The 19,122-nt window shown below is 52.9% G+C and overlaps 3 protein-coding genes across 6 annotated transcripts; 2 read left to right on the forward strand and 1 right to left on the reverse strand.

Moving 5' to 3' along the window:
- Positions 1-724, forward strand: LOC119302012. The gene has a single exon (XM_037579021.1). It carries the CDS (start codon positions 65-67, stop codon positions 476-478), a length of 414 nt encoding a protein of 137 aa, XP_037434918.1. The 5' UTR covers positions 1-64; the 3' UTR covers positions 479-724.
- A 94-nt stretch (positions 725-818) lies between these two features.
- On the reverse strand, positions 819-2,657 carry LOC119302010 (bifunctional peptidase and (3S)-lysyl hydroxylase JMJD7-like). The gene has a single exon (XM_037579019.1). The coding sequence runs from the start codon at positions 2,439-2,441 to the stop codon at positions 1,380-1,382; it is 1,062 nt and encodes a 353-aa protein (XP_037434916.1). The 5' UTR covers positions 2,442-2,657; the 3' UTR covers positions 819-1,379.
- An 8,809-nt stretch (positions 2,658-11,466) lies between these two features.
- LOC119302013 (induced stolen tip protein TUB8-like) lies at positions 11,467-18,767 on the forward strand. Of its 4 annotated transcripts, none has more exons than XM_037579026.1 (2): positions 11,467-11,626; positions 11,840-12,540. In XM_037579026.1, exons 1-2 carry the CDS (start codon positions 11,612-11,614, stop codon positions 12,236-12,238), a joined length of 414 nt encoding a protein of 137 aa, XP_037434923.1. In that variant the 5' UTR covers positions 11,467-11,611; the 3' UTR covers positions 12,239-12,540. The 4 variants fall into 4 exon arrangements, with proteins under 4 accessions (XP_037434923.1, XP_037434921.1, XP_037434922.1 ...); XM_037579024.1 differs by lacking the exon at positions 11,840-12,540 and adding an exon at positions 18,005-18,767 and having other exon boundaries at positions 11,476-11,626; XM_037579025.1 differs by lacking the exons at positions 11,467-11,626; positions 11,840-12,540 and adding exons at positions 17,656-17,792; positions 18,011-18,767.
- Positions 18,768-19,122: the final 355 nt, after the last annotated feature.

Consider the following 19,122-nt stretch of genomic DNA (forward strand, 5'->3'; position numbering starts at 1 on the left):
CTCCACATTCCCTCAGAGCCATACCAGAACACAACTTTGCCACATCCACATCCTGAGAAACAACATGAGTGTAGAAATCCTTGATGGCAAGACCGTCCAGAGCTTCGTCGAGGACGAAGGCGCCTTCAACTCATCGGTGGATGGGCGGTTTGCGGCCCTCGACACCAACCATGATGGCCTGCTGTCATACTCCGAGATGGCCCAGGAGCTGATGAGCCTCAGGGTTCTTGAGAAGCACTTTGGCGTTGACGAGTCCGCCATGAGCCGTGGTGAGCTTGTCGAGCTTTACCGTGGTCTGTTTGCGAGGTTCGACCGAGACGGCAATGGCACGGTGGACCTTGAGGAGTTCCGGGCTGAGATGAAGGAGGTGATGCTCGCTGTGGCTAACGGGCTCGGCTTCCTGCCGGTGCAGATGGTGGTCGAGGAAGGCAGCTTTCTGAAGGTGGCTGTGGACCGGGAGCTGGCCAAAGCAACTTGAAGAAACTGCTTGGAACGACTTTTCAGAATCAGGAGGCTGCATGTTCACGAATTGTAACTTTTATACTGCCAATTTTGTTGTGTTACAACTATACCGGTGCTAGTTATTTGTACTTAATAAGTGAAACAGAAGCCACAGCATCAGTTTAATTGACAAAATGACAAGCTAGTTATGTAAAGGGAAATGTTGTGAATCTATGTTTGTGGATGCCTACATGAGAAATATCAAACTAGCAGTTTTAGAATTTGGGTGTTTTGTTCTCACACCAGAATCTGATTATGTTATGACGACTGAAAATTCAGAAATAATATGTTCAGAACAGTCACCAAGAAGAATCAGATTAACACAAACTGAATCAACCGCGTATATCGAAATTCAAGAAAGTACATTTCAATTCAACACCTCATGTTAGTACAAAGAGAAGTTCACAGAGTTTTGTTACAAAGAAATTAACTGAAGAAAAGTATGTATCGGTTGCAGAATTGGTAGCAACTTTACATTACCAGCACCAGAGCTAACACTGTCAGAATAGCTCATCAACTGATATTGTGTTGTCTTCCGTCTGATTCATCTGCTACTCACATGCCTCATGCATATTTTACACAAGATGCCGTTTCTACCAAAATGTAAGCCATTGGACGAAAGAAGAACCCATGCTGCCCTTTCTGAATGAAGTTTAACACCTCCCAAAATGTTCTTTTGCTAATAGAGCAATCCTGATGTCCAATTTGGCACCTGCAAATTTAGGTATAACATACACCGCCAGCAATCCAGATTCTGGATAACTACTTCGAAAACTTGAAGAACTGTTAGATAATGGCAACGAAAACCCGAGCCATATACTGCTAATACTGCTGTTGCGGCATTGTCCGAAACGCCAATACGATCGCAACCCATGAGCTCAATCCTTCTTCTCCTCGAGCTCACCTTCGAAAGCATCATCATTGTTCTCCAATGGAGAATCTTTGATCTCCAGTGACCTCAGGAAGTTAAAGTAGGCGTACTTGATGTCAAACTGCATGTCATACCAGTAGTTAACGGCAATGGTGAGCTCGTTAGGCCCGGGGCTCTGGCTGACATGGTGAAACCACATGCTCGGCAAGTAGAGCATCTCGCCGGCGCGGACGGTGCAACGAATCGGCCTGGGACCCTTGAAGTAGAGCGGGCAGGCTGAGACCTGCGCCGCCATCTCCTCCGGCGACGCCGGGTACGGGTCCACGCTGCTCCACGGCACGACCCTCTCGGGCTCTTCCATCTCCAGCTTGAGCTCCGGCACCTCCTCCCCTTCCTCCACCGGGACGTAGCCGGCGGCGGGGTAGTCGCGGACGTGGAGGCGGTGGTGCTCGGTGGGGGGCAGGAGGAGGAAATGCTTCTCGCCGGAGAGGACGACGTAGATGTTGTCGTAGTGGTCCTTGTGGAAGGAGGTGACGGAGCAGGCGTTGCCGATCCAGAGGTTGACGGCCTCGGGGAGGCAGCCGAGCGCCTCGCTGGCCCAGGGCACGTGCGCGTCCACGTCGCCGGCCACCGCCGCGTACTCCCCGCGCAGGCAGTCGTCCTGCTGCTGCGCGTACGCCACCAGGCCGGCGGCCGGGTCGGAGTCCCTGATGAGTCGCACGGCGGCGGGGAAGTCGACCCGGCGGACGTGCGCCGACGCGAAGCACCTGGCGCCGGGACGGCGCGGGTGCGCGGCGAGGGCGTCAGCGCGGCCGTCGGGGGTGAGGTGGACGGAGACGTCGGTGGAGCGGAGCGCGTCCGGGAGGTAGGATTCGGTGGGCCAGAGCGAGGCGGCGGGCCAGTGGCGGGTGGCGGCGGCGGAGACGAGGAGCGGGCGGCCCGGGGAGACGTGGTCGCGGAGGAAGGCGAGCGGGGTCGGGGGCAGGTCGGCGCGCGCCACGGCGTCCCGGGAGTGGAGGCCCAGCAGCTCGCGCGACTCCGCCCACAGCTCCCGCACGCCGCGCTCCATCTCTCAGGCTGCGCCGCTGGTTTCGCGAATTCTGGCGGCGGCGGCGGCGGCGGCACGGCGGCTCAACGCGCGCCGAACCAAGGGACTGGCAGGCGAGCTGGCCCACTGGGGATACGGGCCAGACCTATGGCTATGGGCTACGGCCCTGGTTTCGTAACTTCTTTATGGGCTGTAATCATGTGGACGTAAAGTTGCAAGGCCTTCGACCCCGTTGCATCCTTGTGAACGCAGGTGATTAATAGCAACGCGAACCCTTTTAGAACCAGTATATATAGCCGCGTCGCAAAGGCTTTTGAGTTATTTGAAAATAATTTGGGAATACTTGATTTTTATTTGAAAAAAGATTCACCAATTTTGGAAGAAAGTTCATCCATTTGGGAAAAAAGTTCGTCAAATGTGAAAAAAGTTCACTGAATTTGAAAAAAAGTTCACTGGGTTTGAAAAATACTTCATCGGATTTGAAAAAAGTTCACTGATTCCGAAAAAAAGTTCATCCATTTAGGGAAAAAAGTTTGTTGGATTTGAAAAAAGTTCAGCAATTTTGAAATAAGTTCACCGGTTTTGAAAAAAAGTCCATCTCTATGGGAAAAAAGTTCATCAGATTAGAAAAAAGTTCACGAGTTTGGAGAAAAAAACTCGTTGACGTTCAAATAAATCTCGATTTTGAATAAAAATTTCATCAAAGTTAAAAATGTTCATCCAATTTGAATTAGTTTGTGCATAAAAGTTAAAGAAAAAGGAAGAGGAAATGTGAAAGAAAAGAAACGGAAAAAACAGAAACAAAAAACAGTCCGAAAAAACACACAACAAGAAAGAAAGTAAAAAAGGCTGGCAAAGTATAAAAGATGAAAAGGAAGGGAATTGCCCATGAGGTGTTGTCTTTCCCGGTTCGCTGATGCGAGTGGAACTTACACTATAGGTCACGGGTTTGAATCTCTCCAGCACTCATTTTTTGCGCATTAAGCCAGAATAAAAAGGTGTGAGATGGGCAGTCGTCCATTAACAAAAATGCCCTATAACTGGCGCTACAGGCGCCAGATAGGGTTTGCCTTCGCCCCCTTATTTCGAAAAAGGAAAAGCTACAAGGCCCTTCAAGGACGTGCATCCTCACTGTGCATTTTTTTCCCAAAAGGAAACTCACTGTTCTTTTTTTTTTCCAGAAAAGAATACACGGTACAGCAGCTACATACGCCAACGCAAGCACTAGCTAGCTCAAATGGATCGCGCATGACGGCCTACCATTTTTTTTTACGACGATGATGTACCGTTTTGACTTTAGAAACGATGGATCAGATTAATAACCGCTCGATCGACGCGGACCATCTATGTATGCTTCTTCTTCTTTTTTCGAAACGGAGAAACGAATGGTCACTACCATTTACTCCCTGCGTGACTTATTAGTCTCTCCGTTTCTAAATATTTGTTTTTCTAGAGATTTTAACAAGTGACTACATACAAAGCAAAATGGGTAAATCTACAATTTAAAATATGTCTATATACATCCACATGTGGTAGTTAATTTAAAATCTCTAAAAAGACAAATATTTTAAAAAACTGAGAGAGGATAAGATATGCATGACCAATCGTTGCGCCATTCGTTCTCCAACTTACCAAAGCTCATGATAATTCATGTGTTTGTACCACAATGATGGAGCAGCCATTTTTTTTTTTTGAAACCAGAGTGACGCCAAATGCATCCGAATAAATAAATAAACAATCTAAGCCGCAAGACTAACTTTGCTTATCTTTCAATCAAGCAACCCAACCTGCTTTCGCATAAATCTCGGCCTGTCGTTTGGCCGGACGGACAAAACGCTGAGGTGGATCAGCTCGTCGTACACGTACCAGTATTAAATTGCATGTGGCCGCAGTCCGACATGGGGGCACATCGCTGTCCGAGGCCGGTCATGGGCACTGTTGGGCGGGCCCCTCCCCACCGCCCCTAGCCGTGGCGCCACCTCACCCATCGCTTCCCGGTCATGGGCTCCAATCATCCCACTCCGGTCTCTGCGGCCAGCAACTCCGTGGCTCCAGTTGTGGCTGCATGGGTAACACATGGCACGGTGGTGCTGGATCGAACTGGCGTGCGTGATGGCGACAACACACGGCACGGCCGCCGAAAGTGAGCAGCTACCTGGCCGGCGCGGTGCCACGGGAGATCACGGCGGTGGGTATGCAGACGGGGCCCGGGGTGACAGCCGGCCATGTCGACTACTATTTCTTCTGGGTGATATGGCACCCATCAGCCCGGCGGACCATCCTACTGGGCACTCGCCGGCGCATGTTGGATGCCCGGTGTGGACTCTCCCTCCGGTCGACGTCGAAAGCTCCTTGCCAGGTCATCTGATCATCTGAATGGCCGGTTTAAAGCGACGATAACGACGGGGGCCAGAATTTCTCGAAAAGATGGCTGCCCAACTCCATCCTCCTCCTTGTCTCTGCTGGGGCCAAAACCATACGGAAACAATTTGTTTAGAGGTGGAAGGAAGGTTACATGGGAAACCATGGTTGTTTAGCCATTTGCAAGAGCTCGGTTACCTTGTGCTTGTCAGTCTCCTGATCCTCACCTTTCGGCGGCGGCCAGGGAAAAGATCAACGCGATTAATTAGTGGTGTGCTACTGCATATGAGTGTAATCTCGCTGTCTTGCTGATGAGTTCAGATCACTTTGCTTTTGCAAATTACCTTGTTTTGTAGGATGAGGTAGATCCATGGACGACAACTACCCCTGCGGCGCGGTGGTAATCGGCTTACGTATCATCTGTGCCACCTTTTGGTAAAGGTGTTAGGCCTTTCACTATGTGTTAGGTGCCAAAACTCTGAAAAGTTTGCCACATACACATCTATGTCAGATACAAAATATTTAGCACCGCTCACACCATGTTGAGAAGTTAGCATCGATTGAAGCTTGGACCCACATACATAAAATAGTATAGACCAGGCCAAGACACCCCACTGCCAGCGTCTCTCCTTCCTGGCTCACTGCCCTCCTTCCTGACTCACTGCAGTACGACGCCCTTACTTTATTTGCTCGATGGATTTGGCTTCGGAGCAAGTAGATGCTCCGGTGCCCATGAATTTTTATTTGGCATCGGCTTGACAATGTAGGGCATCGGTGCCAAATATCCAAAAAGCAAATTTGGCATCACTTTTGGCCTACATAGTGGAAGGCCTTAGAGGCCAGAGCAAGTAGACGAACCACAAAGGTGATATATCGCTCTCGGCCGAGGCCATTCATTTGCTATAGTCATAATTGTTGTTGATGAACTCTGAAGCATGACACATGCAAGCTACTGCTACTACAGTAGCACTAGAACAGGGACGGCCGGACAGGATTCTGGCGGTGATTGCTTGGGGATCCGGAGTTGCTCTAACAAGAAACTTTGATCCATTTGACACCGTCTTATTATAAACTCAAAAAAAAAATTAAAATACTTAGAGCATCTACAGCCGTGGCCTGCAAATCCGGGCCATCGATAGCCCGCGGACGCACAAGGGCGCGCCCGCGTGGCTCTAACCGAGTACTGCTCAAATCATGTCGTTCATATCCGTGTTTCTCATATCCGGTCTCTCATATTCATACTAGCATTCAACGTAGATAAAAACAACGTAGATCATCACACAAACATAGACCATAGAATTGGACAGATAAATGCACATTCCGATCATCAAAAAATTACCGACGGATGTCCAAAATATCACCAAAATTCACATAAATGACGGACATGTTCGAACTAGATTAGTAAAACCTTGAAATTAAAGACGAAGATGGCAGAGATTCACCACTTCTTCGCCGGCCCTTTGCCCTTCCGGTAGCCGGCGCAACTGTAGGCATTGGCGACTGCTGGCGAATCGTCCGAGTTGTCGGATGAGGAGTTGTGGTCCTTGTCCTCGTCGGAGGTGTCGGAGAGGATGATGAACCCATTTAAGGAGCCGCACGTCCTTGTCGGGCTCCGCCTGCATCCCAGGCGACAGCGCCCGGACTGCTCCGTCTTCCTTCTCTCCCTTTCCCGCATCTGATTCCGACATGCGCGTCCGTGCCAGCGGGGCGGGCACAAGCACCGACCGCTGCCCACGTGGGGGAGCAGCAGCTGGCGGGGGCAGGGGACGGCGTAGTGGAGGCACGGATTGCGCAGGTCACCTGTTGGAGCTGCGCACAGGCCGGGAGGGGCCAGCGCCGACATGTGAGCTGCGCTGACGGGCATGTTGCGTCTGCAGCGAGGCTGCAGATCCAGAGCTGCCCCTAGTCTCCACCTTGGACCGCCCCAAGGCGATGCGGCGGGCAAACTCACAGTCTGGATTCAGCTCGAAGTCGGAGCAGCTGCCGAAGCTCGACATTGCGCCGGATTCGATCGGAATCGGCACGGGGAGAGAAGAGGACAGAGCGCGAGAGGAAATTTACGGTTTGCCACCAGAGACGCCCTTAGAAAATTATGAACACTACCTACGAATATGCATGTACTCCCTCCGTCCGGAAATATTTGTCATCAAAATGGATAAAAAAAGATGTATCTAGAACTAAAATACATCTAGATACACCTCCTTTTATTCATCTTGATGACAAGTATTTCCAGATGAAGGGAGTAGCAAACATATAGACCATAATTAGATACAGACTCACATCACATCATATCTAAAAATACAAAAACACATATTCCCTCTGTTCCTCAATATAGTGCGTATTAGTTTTTTGAGACAATTCCGCAATGTAGTGCGTAGTTCGAGTCCAGCCCAATTTTAGACAAAACTAACCCTCTGCCAACCCACCCAATGCATCGCCTCCTTCCCTTGTTTATTCCCTCTCGTACACATGGGATGGGACAGAGCAAGATGATGGGAGGGCGCAGTAGTTTTACTTCAATTTTCTAGTCTCCTGACGCATTGGGTAGATGGTGTCTGCTACAGATCGATAGGGGTATTTCTCGTCCAAAATATAACGCCAGCACATACATTGGTATGTGGGCTTCTCTCTATGCGCATTACATTTAGGAATGGAGGGAGTACCTACTGCTGAAAAAGAAAGTCTATACATGTTCCCTCAAAAGAAAAGGTCTATACATCTAAACTAGCATAGGCCGGGTGGGCACGTACCCTGAGATGGAGAGCTAACCTAAGGGCATCTCAATCAGTTATAAGGCCCCTGTTTGGTTCCAAATAAGTCACCAACTTATAAGTCGAAAAGTGTAAAAAGTGACTTATTTTGCCAAACGGACTCAACTTATAAGTCACCCCAACTTATAAGTCATAAGTTGCTTCACCCCAACTTAAAACTTATAAGTCACCCCTTTTGCATGGGTCCCATCACCTTTACATAAAAAAACAAGGTAGAAAGGTATGCTCAGGTGACTTAGGGCATCTCCAGCCGTTCGGCCTCCCAGGGCGCCTAAATAGAGCGGCCTGGGGGCGTGCCAGCGCTAATTCGGCCCCTGGGAGTGACCTAGCTCCCAGTCACGCCCCCAAGCGCCGGCCCCAGGATGCGGGAAATTTAAAACTTAGTCGTTCCTGCCCTCAAAAGACGCCACAAATCCGGCGATCGGACGTAGTCTGGTGTTACAAAAAACAGAGCGTCGCACGCCGCAAGTTCGCGTGCATGATTCACTCGGCGGGGTCGGCTCCAGGCGTTGGCGGAGTCGGCGTGCTCGGGCTCGGCGGTGTCGGAGCTGCTTCGGTGCTGGGCTGTGTCGGCGCGGCTTCGGCACTGCTGGGCGGCGACGTAGAGGCGTCGTTCGGGCTTGGCGTCCGTGTGGTCGTGGGCGCGGGAGCTTGCGTCGTCGGCGTCGTCGGCGTTGCCGTCCGCATATGATTCAGGATGAGGCCGCGCTCCGCCATGTACCACGCCCTGAGCTCCTCATCGTCGCTCTAGAGCATGTCTGCCCCGCCCATCAGAAAAGCCATGTCGGTGTTCCTCTTCTTCGTGGCGACGTTCGTCCGGAGCAGGTCGAGCTTGATGGCGTTGTTCTTCATCAGCGACGACCACCGCGCCTCGGTCTTCTCTTCACGTAGGACGGCCCGGGCCTGGGCATCGGCGAGGCAATGCTCGATGGACTCCTGTACTCGCGCGGTTGCCGCGTCGGCGTTTTTCCCCTTCTTTGCCAATTTGTGGCCGTCCGGCCGCCCCTCACTCGCGTCCGGAGTCGTCGCGTCTGGCTTGTATGTCTCCTTGGCCTTGTCGAGGGCACGTCGGACTTCCGCCCACTTCTCGCACTTGTCAATGCGCTTGTAGACGTGGAGGTGCTTGAAGTCGGCGTCTTGGTTGTCGCCCCGATACATGGCGAACATACGCAGCAGCTGCGCGGAGGAACAAATAGTTGGCGGGCGGCGGGCGTAGCCGATGAAGATATGCGGGCGAACGGTGTGCGTACCTGATCCTCAACGCTGGCGCCGCTCTCCGGGCGAGCCGCGACCTACTCGATGATTCCATGCCATTTGTTGCACGCCAACTGGATACGCCCCCAATGGTTCGCCATCGCCTTGGAGCCACGCTGCATGTAGACGCCTTTGAAGTACGGGTAGACGAGCTTCCGCTCGTCGAACTCGGCCTTGATGCGGTCCCAATACGTCTCCAAGCTCTGGTTCGCGCCGGTGGTCGTGTTGAGGCAGACGACTTTCCATGCTTCGGCGAGGCATTCCTCCTCCTTGGACGTCCACTTGATGCGCGGTTCGCCTGACCTAGCCGCCCGCTTCTTCTTCTTCTGGCGCCCCTTCATCGGAACAGGAGCCGGCTCCTCCTCCTCCTCGTCCTCCTCCTTCTCCTCGGGTTCCTGCGCTTCGTGCGCGTCCTCGCCGTAGACGTAGCCGATCTCGGCCTCCATGTCGCCGTTGAGATCCACTACCTCGTCCTGGGTGGCGAACCCGGGAGACGCGGCGGTCGCGGTCGATCCTGTCGCGATGATGTCGTCCATGTCGACTCCTGTGTCATCGGCGTCGCCGAGGTGCGAGAAGGGCAGCGGACCACGTCGGAGATGGGGCGTCGGTGTGGACGCGTAGGCGACGTGCGGCGAGTAGTTGTATGGAGGATACTGCACGCCGACGAAGGCGGGCGAGGGTGTGCGCGTCGCGGGGTGGCCACGGGGGAAGGTCACGTTTGGGTTGAACCCCCCGTGCGCGTCGCCGTCGGCGTAGCCGGGCGACGACGATCCCCATGGAGAGCCGACGCCTTGCTGTCCCCAGGACGCGTACTGGGCGTGGCTGACGGCGGGTGGATTCATCATCCCCGCGTGGTCGACCGATGAGGAAGACGCCGCCGTACGCGCCACGTTGTCGCGGGCCTTCTTGGCAATGGCCCTGTTCCGCCGGTCGGTGGTGACTGCGTCGCTTCGCTGAACTTCCACCCTTCACTCGGCGCTCGACATGCCCGGAGGCTTCGATAGCGGCGCCCTCGGCTTCCTCTGCTTCGGCTGGGCCACGGTGCCAGTTGTGGTTGCCGCCGCGCGCGGCACGACGTACTTCTTCGGCGGCATGGCGGCGACTGGAAGGCGAGCTGGAGGGGGTTTGGCGGGAGAAAGGGAGAGAATGGCGGGAGGAAGGCGAGCGAGCGGGAGAGATGCGAGGGAAAAACGTTAAGAAACGGCGGGAAAAGGCCCTCGGGTCGCCGCCAGGGCGGGCCCACACGCCTTTTTCGCTTGCGCCGGTTCCCCAAGCGCCCCTCGGGGCGCCGGGTTCGGCCTGGGTCCGCCGGCACCTGTTTTTGCCCGAACCGGCGAAAAACGAGCTTCTGGGGGTGCGACTAGGCCGTTTATTTGGCGCCGGCGCGGCAAAATCGCCTGAGGAGGGCCTGTCGGGGGCGCGGCTGGAGATGCCCTTATAAGTCAGGTGGTAACCAAACAGACGTGACTTATAAGTCACTGATTTTAAGCCACCTGACTTATAAGTCAGGTGACTTTTTGGAACCAAACAGACCCTAAGATAGATGTTGATAAATTTGCCATCTAGGACATAGTGATGATGTGACATGTAATAAATGCGAAGAGAGAGAGCAAGGTTGTATGTAGATTAACCAACAACCTTTGCACAAGCTCCAAGGTGAAATAGAGAGCAAGCACATTTATTTTTTCATCATCTATTGGATAACTTAGATACAACCCATTGGAGTAGTTGTATGATAGCTTGTTGGTTGATGACATGGACATTTTACTAATAAAACTAACATACAACCTATTGGAGATGCCCTAAATAAATTCCAAAATCAAAAGCACAACTATTCAAGAGCCCACGTTCATTGGTTAACTGCATTATCTTGACGCCAACCCCGACTGCCGCCCCTGTTCGCGCCATCATAATCTCGTACGAAGCAAACACTAATCAAACCCGTTTTGATCCAAATCACAGATCGGTCGAATCTCTCTCCCCGAGAATTACTAGAGCTAAATCGGCGAGAGCATAATTTAGGCCGCGTTCGGACTCCCTCCGCTCCGCGGCTCCGCGCCGGAGCGGAGTGGCTTGCTAGGTATAATACGCAGAGCTGCTAAAAGGGCGCTCCGCCGGCTCCGCTCCGCGGAGAGCGGCCGAACAGGCCCTTAATCTGACTGGGACCGACGATCCGATGGAAAGGACGGCGCGGAACGTGCCGGAACGATGAGATGCGCACACCTCAAGGCTAGCTAGACCTACAACGCAAAAGAGAGCTCCACTTGCCCCTCGCCACTGCCACGAGGGATCAGATTTGGCCAGCACACGACACACCTCAACGTACACTGGAATTTATGGGAAAATGAACTCTAGAACCTCTCGCTGCCTTTGATCGAATGCATATGTGTGTGTGACACGATCCGTCCCGATCGCGCACCATGTGGAGCGAGATGAACTAGACGCCGGCCGTGCATCGAGGCACTGTTGCCCTAGTGTCATGACTCATGGGCCACCTTTAGTTGGATGGCATGACACGTCGTCCGGACGTGCTCATTTGCATATACAGCTCCCGAGATTCCCGATCATCATGAGATGGACTCGACTTGTTTATTTTCTTTGGCGTCTGAATTTCGTTTGTGTTGTCCCCGTTTTGGCCTCCGGAGGCCGCTATATATAGCCCCTCCACCCCGACCCATTGCTCCACACACACACACGCGAGCCTCACACTCTCTAATCAGATCAACCACAGACTCACAGTAGGACTAGCTTCAGCTAGCCTGCAGCGTCTGCCACTCCGGGCATTTTCTTGCATCAACCACGGCAATGGCCACCGCTGATGTACGTATAGCTTGCCTCGATCGCCGTCTATTCTCTTTTCGTATGCTCCGATCGATGATCGTTTCGATTGTTTCTTTACCCTTTGATCTGTTTATTATATGTGTGATCTGACGAACGGCCGGGTGATCATGATTGTTTCTTTACCTCGAGATCGGTTTGTGTATGTGTTATACATGTGCGTGCTGCTAATGAACGAAACTGTGCGTCGTGCAGGTCCAGAACCCGACGGCCGCGCTGACGGAGGAGGCGCCCGCGGTGGAGACGCCCGTCGCCGCCGAGGAGGTTGCTAAGACAGAGGAGGTCCCCGCGCCGGTGGAGGCCGAAGTCGAGGCGCCTGCCCCCGTCGAGGTTGAGGCGACCAAGGAGGAGGCACCGGCCGCCGCCGAGACGGAGGAGACCAAGGAGCCCGAGCCAGCAGCTGCTGCCGAGCCGGAGGCCGAGGCGCCGAAAGAGCCAGCCGTGGTCGAGACAGAGACCAAGGAGGCGGTGGCAGAGGAGGTGAAGGAGGAGGCGGCGCCTGCTGCCGAGCCGGAGGTGGCGGCCGTCGCCGAGGAAGCACCTGCTGCTGCGGAGGAGGAGCCGGCCGCCGCGGTGGCCAGCGTCAGCGTGTGAGGCGCGCGGTGGAGGGCAACTGGCTGGGTCAGCGTCCACGACGGCGGCCGTGTGCTCCTACGTGGCAACGGCGTGATGCTGAGTCAGCCAGTGGAGTGGACTGGAGTGCTACTTTTTACTACGAGTACTAGGTGTGGAGTGGAGTGGAGTGCTATGCGCGGGGACGCGTGACGTGGCCTAAATAAAAGTGTTGTCGGTCAGCATCGAGCGAGCGACGCAGTGCCACTCTAGATAATGTATGCTTTTTATTTTGTCGACAAGACATGATTCATTATTTTATTTCTACGGACATCTGTTTTCTCTTTGCATGGCAAACATAAACCTTGTTTATCTTAATTTAGATTTCTATAACCATGCGCCGTTGGCATGAGCTACACACGCATGCATGCCCGGTCTCTTGCGAAATAAAGTGTGTGCTTCATCGGTCATTTGTTTGGGGTTGACCTAGTCACACTGACCTCATCAGAGAAGGAGCAGTTGCTACAGAATGGCCATTGTGTGGACCTGACGGTGCTCCGTTTGCCAATGCCACAAATTGCTCTCTCCAAATGCATGCTTTTCAACATGGTTTTATTTCTGCCGAGCTGATGAAGTTTTTGTTATGTACCCTCTTTTTAAACCAATATAAGATATTTTATGTCACTAAAGTGAGAGTATATATTAGAAGGATGATCACTACCACGTAGTGTACGTACGTAGTACAAAATGCACAGCTCAGACCTCATATATCCTAAGCACAGATGGCAGCATCTGCACATGGATAAGAGCATTTACAACCGGACTTGGCAAATCCAATTCCCGAAACATGCGCAGGCGCGTCCACGGACAGTGACCGATTACGCCTCAAATTTGTTACTCTGCATCCGAGTCTCCTATTTTAACCCCTAAGTCCATGCATAGCATCAAAAAGAAATCTTACATAATACATACTACGTACTACCCTAGCTAAGCTTCGTCGGCTGAGATGTCCACGACGTCGGTGCCGGGCACCGGGTGGACGGGCGCCTAAGAGGGCTCCGGCTCCTCCTCGGCCTTATCCATGTAAGCGAGCATATCCTCCTCCTCTGCGGCGTGCTACTCCTCCATCTCTTACCGCCGACATCGTCTCGCCTCCACATTCGACTCCGAGCGAAGGGAATCGAGAATGGCCTGCTGCTCCGCATACTGATCCGTGTCCCCAGCATCCCCCACATCCTCCTCCTCCTCCGGATCCACTGCATCCGGAGGTAGCCCCGCGGCGATCCTGGCTTCGTGCCTTGTCCGGATCTGCTCAAGGTGCTGCAGCCGGTGCTCCGACGTTAGAAATGGGTAGCTCCTCAGTGGTCAGCGTGGAGGCATGGCTACTGGAGCTGGCGGATGGGGAGTGGAAAGTGGTGGCGACGGCAGACGGGAGGAGCAAAATGTGGAGGGGTAGGGTTTCAGTGCTAGCAGTCGGCTTAAATAGTTGAGCTAGGCACTTCGCGGCCCGCAGGAGCGGCACCACGTGGCGACATCGCTCCGACGGAGGAGACGAGCTTCGGACCGTCGGGTTTCGGACTGTTTTCGTGTGGGACCCAGCGTCAGTCCAACGTGGCGGACACTCCCGGGCACCCCATATTTGGCTGGATATGAGAGGTGCCGATTAACACGGGCGTTTGAGGCGCCCGTCTGGGTCGAATTTTCGCGACCGGTTAGTGACCGGGCCATTCGCTCGTGCGTTTGAAGCTGGTTTGGCATCCGACTGTAGATGCTCTAAACTCAATCTTTTAGAGACCATACGCATTTTTTGGGAGCAAATTGGAGAACATCAGCATGCATATAGTAGCTGCATTTGTTAGAAATAATGGCTCAACCTGTGAATAATTTCTGAAATCACAAATTGGCCCATGTGTAAATTGGCAAGTGGTGGTTCTAATTCTAAAGTTTATTAAAACATCGAAAGTTGAAAAGATGTGATAACTCGTTATATAGTGGACTCTCTCCATCACATTAAGTCATGTGGCGTGGAGAGAAAGAGAGAACCCCACGCGCACGCTCGCATCGTCGCCTCACCAGGCTCGGGTTGGGCTCGGACTGGGGTGGCACAGGCATGCAACATGCGTGTGAATTGTCCGCCGCACGTTTACCTTGCCGACTCAACCCAGGGCCGGGGCGGCGTGGGCGTGTGACATGCGCATGAATGGTTCGGCGAAATCCTCCATGCAGCAGGTCTCTGAACCCTTCGTCCTTACGAACCCGCATTGGTAGAGGACGAATTAGGTTTTTGTAAAGTGCTTCACATGACTGCTCAATCTCGTCACCGTTGGTCGTCTTCGACCAAGGTAAGGCGCTACCGCGCGGCATCTTACTAACTCTGCTTCGACCGGTCTTCACCAAGGTCATCATCCATAACATCGCCGCCCCTGCAATAGCCACGGCTACGTCATCGGTGAACGATCAATACGAGTACCATGATATGATCATGTCTCTAGTTATGTAATTTTAGTAATGAATTATTTTCTGAAATTAATCACAAAATTGTCTAATTTTCCAACAGCCTTCTGTATGGCCAATCAATGCATCATTTTCTTTTTAACTTACCAAAGCTCAGTTCACTCATTTGCTTGACAATGATGGAGCAGACAAAAGAAATATATATTTTTACTTTATTTCGAAACTGAAGTTAGCAGATGGCAAATGCAGCCAAAGAAATACCAAAGGCACGTACGAGCTGGAGTTTTTTAATCTTACATGTTGAAAAAGAAAACTTATCGTTCAATCAGGCAGCCTGCTTTGCACAAAATTTCGGCTTGTCGTACCCGACGATAGACAGCCCGCTGAGGTGGATCACAGGTGGCCGCAGGCCGGCGCTGGAGGCACATCACACGTCGATCATTCACAGGTGGAAATGGAACCCAGTGCACACCGCTGGGCACTGTGCGGCGGGCCCCGCTCCACCGTCCCTAGCCGTGGAGCCACCTCAGCATGGCTTCCGGGTCATGGGCTCCAATCATCCCGTTGCCGCTCACTGCGCCCGACGATTCCGTGGCCCGAAATGTGGCTCTACGGCTATCACCTTCAGCTTCACAAAGGATCAGACCCATCTCGATCGCCAGCACGCAAGTTTTGGGCGGTGCGCCTCGATCGAACTGGCGTACGCGATGGCGACCACACATGCCACGGCCGCCGAAAGTGAGCAGCTACCTGGCCGGCTGGCCGTGCGGTGCCACGGGAGGTCACGGCGGTGGGTATGTAGGCAGGGCCCGGGGTGACAGACTACTATGGGCCAGTTCTTTTCGGCGATTCTTTCAGAATTGCCCCCCTCTGCAGCTTCTTCTAAAATCGAAACTTCATTTCTTTTTACAATCGAACTGGCCTTATATCTTCTAGTGCTAATTAGCTAGGGTTGTAAAAAACATATGGAATGGTGATTCTGGGAGAAGCTGAGGAGGGAGGCGATTCTGGTAGAATCGGCCAAAAGAACTGGCCCTATATCTTCTGGGTGATATGTCACCAATCAGCCCAGCGGACCATCCTACTGGACACTCGCCGGCGCATGTTGGATGCCCGGTGTGGACTCTCCCTCCGGTCGACGTCGAAAGCTCCTTGCTCACCGCTTTCCATGTCATCAGATGATCTGAACGAAATGGCCGGTTTAAAGCAGTGACAACGACGGCGGCGAGAATTTCTCGAAAAGATAGCTGCCCAACCCCATCATCTTCCTCCTCCGCTGGGGCCAAAACCATCTGGAAACAAATAGTTTAGACGAGGAAGGAAGATTACATAGGAAACCTCATTTGTAAGAGCTCAGCTACCTCGTGCACATCTGCCTTTCAGCGGCAGTGACTGACCGGCGAGGAAAACGATCAGGTGGCGAGGCGCCACCAGCGCGATTAATTAGTGGCGTGCTACTGCGTGATGGGGGATGGAGTTGATCGATCATCGATGGACAACCACCCCTGCGGCGCGGTAGTAATCGGCTTGCATATATCTACGCTAGCTTTTGGGCAAAGGTGGCGGACGCCGGAGCAAGTAGACGAGCCACAAAGCCAAAGGTGACGGGGGACAACCGTTCATTTGCTGTCATAATTGTTGCCGATCAACTCTGAAGCATGACACATGCAAGCTACTACTCCTTTCGTTCCTAAATATAAGTCTTTTTAAACATTTTAAATGAAACACAACATACGGATGTATGTAAACATATTTTAGAGTGTAGATTCATTCATTTTGTTTCGTATGTAGTCATTTGATGGAATCTCTAGAAAGACTTATATTCAGGAACGGAGGGAGTACTACAGTAGCACTATAGCAGGGACATGATTCCAGCGGTGATTGCTTGGGGATTTGGATGTTGCCCTCACAAAAAACGTTGATCCATTTGGCACAATTTGATAGTACATAAGAAAACTTTAACCCATTCTTTTTCTAGAAAGGAAAAGTAGTGTTCGAATAGAAGAGGGTGTGCCTTAAGCAAATACTCCATACACTGTTTAATTAGGACCTTAAGTAGATCATATCATACGTCAGTCGACCAAAACCACACATACACTGCTGGCGAAGAAAGTCTATATAGTATCTAGCGTAGCAAAGGCCGGGTGGCCACGTACCCTGAGATGGAGAGCTAACCTAAATTCCAAAACCAAATCGAGACTATTCAGGCGCGCACATTGATTGGTTGCAAGTGCATTGTCTTGACGCCAACCCCGACAGCCGCCCCTGTTCAGCTATCATAATCTCGTACGAAAACAGACGCTAATCAAATACGCCTCGTACGTTTTGATCCAAATCACAGATCGAATCGCCCTCCCTCCCTCCCTCAGAATTACAGCTGAATCGATGAGAGCATATTTTAATCGGCTGGGGATCGATGATCCGATGAAAAGGACGGCGCAGAACGTGCAAGAAACGACGAGATGTGTTGTGTACACCTGAAAGGTGCGCTTGCCTGTTGCCACTGCCACCAGGGATCAGATTTGGCCATCGCCCATCACACTACACACACATCAATGGGACAGGGTTGATCATACACGAAAACTTATGGGAAATGGAAAATAAATTCAAGAATTTCGCTGCTTTTCTAGAATGTGTGTGTGTGTGTGTGTGTGTGTGTGTGTGTGTGTGTGTGTGTGTGTGTGTGTGTGACACGATCCGTCCCGATCGCGCACCATGTGGAGCGAGATGAACTAGACGCCGGCCGTGCATCGAGGCACTGTTGCATGGTGCACACCCTAGTCTGGTATGGTCTGTTCTTCGGACCCTTTTCCATAGTGTCATGACTCACGGGCCAGCTTTAGTTGGATGGCATGACACGTCGTCCGGACGTGCTCATTTGCATATACAGCTCCCGAGATTCCCGATCATCATGAGATGGACTCGACTTGTTTATTTTCTTTGGCGTCTGAATTTCGTTTGTGTTGTCCCCGTTTTGGCCTCCGGAGGCCGCTATATATAGCCCCTCCACCCCGACCCATTGCTCCACACACACACACGCGAGCCTCACACTCTCTGATCAGAGTAGCACTAGCTTCAGCTAGCCAGCCTCTGCCACTCCGGTCATTTTCTTGCATCCACGACGGCAATGGCCACCGCTGATGTACGTAGCTTGCCTCGATCGTCGTCTATTCTCTTTTCGTATGCTCCGATCGATGATCGTTTCGATTGTTTCTTTACCCTTTGATCTGTTTATTATATGTGTGATCTGACGAACGGCCGGGTGATCATAATCATGATGGAGCTAGATCGGTTTGTGTATGTATGTCTTGACATGTGCGTGGTGGTAATGAAAGTACGTGTGCAAACTTGCAAGTCCAGAACCCATCGGCCGCGCTGACGGAGGAGGCGCCCGCGGTGGAGACGCCGGTCGCCGCCGAGGAGGTCGCGAAGACGGAGGAAGCCCCCGCGCCGGTGGAGGCCGAAGTCGAGGCGCCTGCCCCCGTCGAGGTTGAGGAGACCAAGGAGGAGGCGCCGGCAGCAGTTGAGGCAGAGGAGACGAAGGAGCCCGAGCCAGCAGCTGCGGCCGAACCGGAGGCCGAGGCGCCCGCCGTGGTCGAGACAGAGACCAAGGAGGCCGTGGCTGAGGCAGAGCCGGCGGCGGCCGAGGAGGTGAAGGAAGAGGCGGCGCCTGCTGCCGAGGCCGAGCCGGCCGCTCCCGCTGCTGCTGAGGAAGCACCGGTGGAGGCAGCCGCGGCCGCGGTGGCCAGCGTCAGCGTGTGAGGCGCCAGCGCGCGCGGAGGAGGAGCTGGCTGGGTCAGCGTCGACGGCGGCGGCCGTGTGCTCCTACGTGGCACGGCGTGATGCTGAGTCAGCCAGTGGAGTGGTGCTACTTTTTACTAGGTGTGGAGTGGGAGTGCTATGCGCGGGGTCGTGTGACGTGGGCTAAATAAAAGTGTTGTCGGGGCCAGTCGACGCCCAGTGTCGGGTCAGCAGCGAGCGAGCGAGCGACGCAGCGCCACTCTCGCCGGCACCCGTGTGCCTGCGTCTGCTCAGCTGGAGCTTTGTTACGGTGTGTGTCACAGTGTCAGTTCCACCTATGATCGATTGATATCCTATCCGGTTTGTGTACCTCTCTGGAGGATGATCTCCAGCTGACTTACCACTTTACCGATCCATCTAGACGAATAACGTAGGCGTATATATAGATCCGGCGATCGCCGGCGCCGGTGGCTTCTTCCTTGGTTTATTCAGATTCAGACCCGCGCAGTTCCGGTCGGTAAGCAAACAGTGCTGCATTTTTTTGGAGCCAAAACACGAAACGTCGACATACGAAGATCGACGATGCGCCGCATCCGCATCTGCCATGCGAGATCCGGCCAAGGTGGACGATGCTTCGGTGCCTTAAGGCACCCACCTTTATGTCTATAACATGTGGGCCCAACAGGTAGCTGGTCCACATGTCAGTGACCCAAATGCAGGTGTTTTTAAGG

Source organism: Triticum dicoccoides, chromosome 5A (genome assembly GCF_002162155.2).
Source record: "Triticum dicoccoides isolate Atlit2015 ecotype Zavitan chromosome 5A, WEW_v2.0, whole genome shotgun sequence".
In the NCBI taxonomy this organism is placed as follows: domain Eukaryota; kingdom Viridiplantae; phylum Streptophyta; class Magnoliopsida; order Poales; family Poaceae; genus Triticum; species Triticum dicoccoides.

What these genes read in the sequence shown, in the direction of transcription:
- LOC119302010 (XM_037579019.1), bottom strand. Translation starts at nt 2,441, where the DNA reads ATGGAGCGCGGCGTGCGGGAGCTGTGGGCGGAGTCGCGCGAGCTGCTG.
- LOC119302012 (XM_037579021.1), top strand. Translation starts at nt 65, where the DNA reads ATGAGTGTAGAAATCCTTGATGGCAAGACCGTCCAGAGCTTCGTCGAG.